This window comes from Sinocyclocheilus anshuiensis, unplaced genomic scaffold (genome assembly GCF_001515605.1).
Source record: "Sinocyclocheilus anshuiensis isolate Anshui unplaced genomic scaffold, SAMN03320099.WGS_v1.1 scaffold2044, whole genome shotgun sequence".
Lineage (NCBI taxonomy): Eukaryota > Metazoa > Chordata > Actinopteri > Cypriniformes > Cyprinidae > Sinocyclocheilus > Sinocyclocheilus anshuiensis.
In genome coordinates this window covers 209,395-216,850 of record NW_015557212.1, presented here as the reverse complement: position 1 = coordinate 216,850, position 7,456 = coordinate 209,395, and the positions used below count along the sequence as shown (strand labels likewise).

The window sequence follows — 7,456 nt, the reverse complement described above, 5'->3', positions numbered from 1 at the left end:
TCACAAAATTGTATGTTATTTTATTCGTCTTGTCAAGAGTCTTGAATTTATTGACTTTGACTTGAATTTATATGAATTATCTTAAGACACAAAATTCGTTTAATATTTTATGCAACAGTAGGAAAAAAAGTGTTAGAGAAAATAAAAATGTTGTACAAAAATTGTATTTCTTATTTTTATTATTATTCTATCTTGTCAGGATACAATTCGTTTAACATTGACAACACAATAGGGGAAAAGTGTCGCAGAGAGAAAAAAAGTAAATATGTAGGTTGTACAAAAATAGCCTATTAGCTATTTTTAGCATCGTTATGCACATGCTGCATATAGACCACGCAAATAAAACGCGTGACGTTTAAAGCATGCGTGCAGCGCGTGCATAACAGTCCTGAGAGCAAGCTGTACCGGTGGTCAATAAGAATAAAGCGCAGATATGCTGTTCCAAATGGACGTCAGGAACGGGATATTGTTAGACTGCCCGCTCCCGTTCAAGTTACACCAGAGTTACCGACTCGTTGAGTTGTGCTAATTTTGTTGTGTTGCGACTTGTTTCCGTTGTGTTGTGCTAATTTCATTGTGTTGTGGCTTGTTTCCATTGAGTTGTGCTAATTTTGATGTGTTGTGGCTTGTTTCCATTGAGTTGTGCTAATTTCATTGTGTTGCGGCTTGTTTCCGTTGTGCTAATTTTGTTGTGTTACGGCTTGTTTCCATTGTGTTGCAGCTTGCTTCCGTTGAGTTGTGCTAACTTTGTTGTTGTTTCCGTTGTGTTGTGCTAATTTCGTGGTGTTGTGTACTACTGGGCCACCGTAATGAGATGAAGAAATAATGAAATAAAAGGTCAAAATTATGTGCCTTTTATGTCATATTTTTGACTTTTTTGTATTATGATTTTGGCTTGGTATGTCATCATTTTTCGCATAATTATGACTTGGTATGTCATAACTAACTTTTTATCTCATAATTGACTTAATATGTCATAATTTCCTAATTTTATGTTATAATTATGGTTTGTATCAATTATGATTTATCAAAGCATGTTTTTTATAACATTTTCAAGAAAAGTTTCAATTAAAAAAAAAATGTGTGGTGTAGCCATCAAGTAAAAACATATTTTATTTACACCTTGATTACAGTGTTTACACATCTAAACTATTATTTTAAAAAGTTTATATAAAAATGTGATTCAAATATTACAATTTGGGGGAGTTGATGATTTCATTGTAAAATTAAATTTTACAACTTGTCATAAATAGGTCAAATTATCTGCTATTTTAAGAGACTTATTGATTGCGCTCTGATAAAATAATTATATGATTTTTCCTTTATGTTTCTACATGTTGGTTGCACCACATGACTTTACTGCTCATTTATTAATGAGCAGTAAAGACATTTTTTATAATAAAAAAGTGCTAAAATAAATACAATTACCAAAAAAGAAAAAAAAGAATGAGGCTTTTTCTTCATTATGATATCAGGGAACTTGTACCACTTGACATGTTTGGCTTTATGCCAACCCCTAAAAATATTATAAATTATTTTTGATCCATCAGATCCAGACAAAACAATTTATCTACTGCTGTCTCAATGTCTTCTATAGGTACTACAGAAACAACACTGAACAGGATGGTAAAGTGCTGTACTCCCTCACCTGGACTCTGGAGTTCCCTTTCGATGGTGACACCTGCTACCTGGCCCACTGCTACCCTTATACATATTCAAACCTACAGCATTACCTGCGTGAGGTCATCTCAGACCCTGTCCGTGCAGCTTACTGTAAACTGCGGGTGCTCTGTCGTAGTCTGGCGGGAAATGCGGTGTATGTGTTGACTGTAACAGCTCCGTCCAACAGCTTAGCAGAACGCAAAGCAAAGCGGGCAGTTGTTGTGACGGCACGGGTGCATCCAGGAGAAACCAACGGCTCTTGGATGATGCAGGGTTTTCTGGAGTTCCTGCTGAGCGACTTGCCTGACGCGCATTTGTTGAGGGAAATTTTCATCTTTAAGGTGAGAGAAGGAGTGCAGGGCACGGATGGAGAACGGGTTTTGGCCAACTGCAAGTGACGTCGCTAGCTGAAGTGCAAGTGTCTGAGAGTGCAAGTCTGAGAATGCACGTCTGAGAGTTCAAGCGCAAGTCTGCAGCCAGACCCTTTTGAAAATTTCTATATATACCCATGTCAAGTGCTTTACGAGATGTAAACAGTTTACCACAGTAAACTAACAGATGTTCTGGCTGCAGGTTATACCGATGTTAAACCCTGACGGCGTGGTGGTGGGAAACTACCGGTGTTCACTCACAGGCCGCGATTTGAACCGAAACTACCGCAGTCTGCTGCGTGACTCTTTCCCATGCATTTGGTACACTCGCAACATGGTGAGACGGTGAGTAATAATTGTGTCATTGTGACATTTTTTGTCATGTTAGGTACAGTCAAACCTAAATTTATTCAGACACCTTCAACATTTCTTATATTATATCACAGTTTATTTGCTATAGTTTAGAAAATGGTGATAAAATATTACAAGAACTCAAGAGCTAAACTGTGCCAGAGCAAATTAATCTTGATAATGTCAGATAACGTTGATAGAAAGGTATATAATGGATTAAAATCAACCAAAAATTATTCAGCTGTTAAATTTAAGTACACAGTTAGATAATACCAATTGAGGTCAACCAATTACCAAGCAATGCTTAATTTTGTTCAGTCTGTGGTGTAAAAAAGTCGCATTAGCAATTAAAGAAAAAACACTTAAGCGAAACATGGTCAGGTCAAAGTGTCTGAATATTTTTTGATCCCAAATTTTACTGGTAGTCCACTGTATGAAGAATTTTTGGATATAGTATGTCAAAGTTCACTTTATTTTGCTATCTTCACTTACATTTATGAACTATAGTGTCCTGCACCCACTAGTAAAAACATATCAAAAATTATATCTGGTGTCTGAATAATTTTTGGTTTGACTGTATAAGGCGTGGTTACATTTGGTGACATTTTGCAGGCAAAAATAATGTCCATTGTCTATTGACAGTAGTGTAGCAAAGTATGAAGCACAGCTCACACAGAAGTAATTTTCAAATCTCGCACAAAAACGGTAAATAAGTCAGTGCGATAGCCTCGTGGACTGCGCATCGACGTACAGTGCCGTTGCGCTTCGGGCGTCGCAAGTTTAAGTCCCGGCTCGCAGACCTATCCCAATCCCGTTCCCTGTCTCTCTTTTTTTTTTTTTTTTTTTAAACGTTAAATGTGACTGCATCTATACACCCGGTTTATTTGATCCCACAGGTTGCTTGCTGAAAGAGAGGTGGTGGTCTACTGTGACTTTCATGGTCATAGCAGGAAAAACAACGTGTTCATGTATGGATGCAGTGATCGTAAAGATGCCTCGCAGTGTCTTCAAGAACGCGTTTTCCCTCTCATGATGAGCAAGAATGCTACAGACAAGGTTAGCAGTGGTTTTCATAGTCATAATCTCAAGCAAAATATGACTGAATGCATCAAATTTTGAATGCATTCTTTTGTCTTGTCATAGTTTTCTTTTAGGAGTTGCAAGTTCAAAATGCACAAGAGCAAAGAGGGCACCGGCCGCATCGTCATGTGGAGACTAGGCATTAGGAACAGCTACACAATGGAGTCAACCTTCGGAGGCTCCACACTGGGTACTTACATGCTTAGTCATCAAAAAAGTTTGTAAAAATGTATTATTATACTATTATATAGTATATTATTTATACACTATTATAGTTTTTAAATATTTTAATTAGGTTTTATTTTTGTATTTTAATACATTTAAATGTTAAATTTTTTGTAATTTCGTAGTGCGATTTAGTCATTTTTATTAGTTTTTTATTTTTTAGGTAATAATTTTAGTAATTCAATTCATTTCAGGTAGTTGCCAAGACAAAAATAGATGTTTTCTGTATATAAGAAGAGTTCATTTATTTATAGGCGACATGAAGGGAACACACTTCAGCACACGGGACCTGAAATCAATGGGCTATTGCTTTTGTGACACTCTGCTTGACTTTTGTGACCCCGACCCAGCCAAGGTGGCCTGTCTTTGAACTTTACTTCTTTTGTAATACAGTTTTAATCCGATTTAAAAGAGCATTATTGATTGAAATACATTTTAAACAGACCAACCACTGTCTGGAGGAGATAGGGCTGTTATTGAGACAAGAGGTCAGACGGAAGCTGGGAAGAGAAGTGGACTCCTTAGAGGATCTGTCTGACATTGACATTGAGTCTAGGTAAGAATACAGTCAAATAAAAACATATTCCATCCTGTGAACATTTGATAACTACATGTCAGATTATTTCACAATGTTGATGTTCTGTGCAGCACAAGTGGATCAAACAGTACTGAATCAGATGGACTTCCTGTTCATCTTCTAAATGCCACAAACCAGGTGCAGTACGAAGCAAAACCCTCTAAGAGACATCCTAAAGAAGATTTCATTTTCTTTAATGTTCTGTGGTTTCTTTAACAAATGTAGGGCAAGAAAAAACAACTAAGAAGCCGCAAAGAAAGGAACCGACTCCGACAAGAACTAGTACAGAGCACAGGACCCAAAATTATTCAAAGGAACATCAGACATTTGGTAGATCTTACTAAACATGCATTTTTATAGATTATTCCTTATAGATCATGATCTTAAATCTGCAAAATACTAAAAAAAAATTTAGGTACAAGTATTCATTCATTTAAATGAATAAAAAATTAAATATATTTAGATTTTTTTCAATTTATTTAAGTTTAATTTAAGTAAAATGTTATTTAAAATATAATTAAAAGTAAGTGTAAGGTTTAATTTAGAATCGTATTCATTATATCTATATATTTCTGAAGGATCCTGTGCCCTCAAATGAAGACGTGGTCAAAGTGAGAATCCAAGAGAAAACTATGTGCTTTGTGAAGGATACTAAGAAACAAAAGGTAAATCTTTATGTAATTTTGGTCCAAAATGATCAGCAAAAAAACAAAAAGGGGTGTTATACAATGCAAAAAACCAAAGTAGTATTTAACTCGGTAAAATGGATAGTGAAAAGTTTTATTTTCTATGCTGTGTAGATGCCATGTCCGGTAAGGGCGAATCAGACTGTGAGGTCTTGGATCCCTCATCCCACCACTCACATTGGTGTTGTAGAAAATATTTCAGATCTATGGGGGAACAGACCAGAAAAGGTAACTGATCTGGATTGATATTTTGGATAATATACAGTAGTCAACATTTGAAGTGGATCAAAAAAGTTCATCAAAGTTGTCCTAAGACAAGAACGGGTATTGTTTTGGTTTTAGGACAACTTTGATGAAAGGTTTTGATCCACTTCTCTAATGTTGACCACTGTGTAAATCATTTTCAAGATATGGCAGAATCCTTTTTTTTTGCAAACAAAAACAAACCCTGTTTGTTCCAGATTGTGCCTGTCACCAGTTTGCACAATGGTTATTCATCTTACCGTCAATCTGTCTCAGGTAAATATACTTAAATATATAAAAATAAAACACGTACTTGTATATTCAATCCTTTCTATCAAGGGAAGTAAATGAAATCAATTAAAACTAACGTGTCATATTTTTCAGTTGATACTGGGCATAAAACATATCAGCACGCTACCTCATCAGCCCCCCAGGGGCAATTACAGCGACAGACCCACCTAGTTATTGGAGGTCAGAAAAGATGTCCATCAGTACCAGCCTCCAGAGAACGATCTCTGATTATACCAGTCCAACCGTACACAATGCCCTTGTACCCCGATTACAGACTTCAGCCAGAAATGAAAGGTATGTCTTCTGACTTCTTATGTGCAGATTTTCAATAAAATTCTGACCACATAGTTGACATATTTATCATTTTGCTGTCTCACAGAAAGACCCCATATTTCGAACATTACACAGAGGAGGTAAGTTGGCTACATCAACACAGTATATTTCACAGTAGAAGTGGCATAATAGCAGAATACATTGGAAACTGTGAAAAATTTAAGGGGCTCTGAATACTTTCCGTACCCACTGTATATATATATACACACACACACACACACATTTGAAATGTTAAGATAATTATGTTATATATATGTGTATATATATATATATATATATAGAGAAATAAGTATACATATGTAATTGTCTATGCATAAAATATATATAATTGATTTATTTATAAATAATAATTAAATTGTATAAATCATATATATTTATTTAAATGCATAAACGCTCTTGAAATGTTAAGATATTAAATTAAGATAAAAATAAATGTATATAACAATATATTATGTAATATTATGCAATTATCTATGAATACAATGTAAATAATATATATTTCATATACATAATTTATACATTACGTATATTAATTTATATATTATTTAATTGTGTAACCATATATATATATATATATATATATATATATATATACACACATACATACTGTATATACATACATACATACACACACACACACACACACACACACACACAATTATTATAATATTAAACAAATAAAAAGTAAAGACTTTTCTCCCACAGTCAACAGAATCTCAGGCAGGTAAGTCAGATGCAAGTGACCCATATTCCTGTCAAACATTTAATGCCACTAGACAACATGGGAACCCTGAGGATCAGTCATAAGACAGATGGACGAGGTAAACATTTGCTATTTCTTTAAATACTGGTATGGCCGATATACTGGGAAAAAAAAAGTAAATAAAATTGTTGTGCATTATAAATGTGCACTACACTATTTGAAATTCAATATCAGATTTAAATACAGTCTCCAAATGTTTTTGGCAGTGTATTAGTGTATTATGATACCTGCAACCTGATTCATTTTCCCATGTTACCAGGTGCTGTGGTTGGCCTTGCATCACCAGATACAGAGAAGTCCAGAAGGGCCAACCAAATCAGTAAACAAGATGATTCCGGTTTCCTCCCTGACCTACACAGGTTTATTTTTCTGGCAGTTTGCTTGAAACTTACAGTCACATACAGTGCAGAATGTCATCATCTGTTCTCACTGCTGTCATTGTGTGCTCCTCCTTAGCCACGGTCAGTTGTTTGGGAATCAGGCTGCGATCGGAAGTCTGAGGTTAGGGAGGCTGCCCAAAGGAAGCAAAACTGAGGTTTTCAGGAGAAATGCTGCTTCTACAGACAGCCTGAGCAGTGAGGAGAAGTATGTCGCAGAAAGAACATCTACACATTTTCCTCAGTCGTAGCACGTTAAAGGGATAGTGTACCCAAAAATGAACATTCTGTCATTAATTACTCACCCTCATGTTGTTCCAAACCCGTAAGACCTTCGTTAATCTTCGGAACACAAATTAAGATATTTTTGATGCATTCCAAGAGCTCTCTGACCCTCTCATAGACAGCAAGGATACTTATACGATCAAGGCTCAGAAACATAGCAAGGAGTTTGTTAAAATAATCCATGTGACATCAGGGGTTCAACTGTAATTTTA

At 35.4% G+C, this 7,456-nt stretch overlaps 1 protein-coding gene across 1 annotated transcript in view; it reads left to right on the top strand.

Moving 5' to 3' along the window:
- The window catches only part of LOC107678978 (cytosolic carboxypeptidase 2-like), a 16,622-nt gene that overhangs the window by 7,673 nt on the left and 1,493 nt on the right, over positions 1-7,456 (top strand). The window contains exons 8-23 of the mRNA XM_016474376.1: positions 1,598-2,003; positions 2,236-2,378; positions 3,281-3,440; positions 3,528-3,654; positions 3,944-4,044; positions 4,133-4,245; positions 4,338-4,404; positions 4,492-4,596; positions 4,845-4,931; positions 5,067-5,180; positions 5,414-5,471; positions 5,580-5,780; positions 5,866-5,899; positions 6,525-6,640; positions 6,842-6,941; positions 7,039-7,167. Of these exons, the coding sequence (XP_016329862.1) occupies positions 1,598-2,003; positions 2,236-2,378; positions 3,281-3,440; positions 3,528-3,654; positions 3,944-4,044; positions 4,133-4,245; positions 4,338-4,404; positions 4,492-4,596; positions 4,845-4,931; positions 5,067-5,180; positions 5,414-5,471; positions 5,580-5,780; positions 5,866-5,899; positions 6,525-6,640; positions 6,842-6,941; positions 7,039-7,167 (2,061 nt within the window). The remainder of the gene's footprint in view (positions 1-1,597; positions 2,004-2,235; positions 2,379-3,280; positions 3,441-3,527; positions 3,655-3,943; positions 4,045-4,132; positions 4,246-4,337; positions 4,405-4,491; positions 4,597-4,844; positions 4,932-5,066; positions 5,181-5,413; positions 5,472-5,579; positions 5,781-5,865; positions 5,900-6,524; positions 6,641-6,841; positions 6,942-7,038; positions 7,168-7,456) is intronic.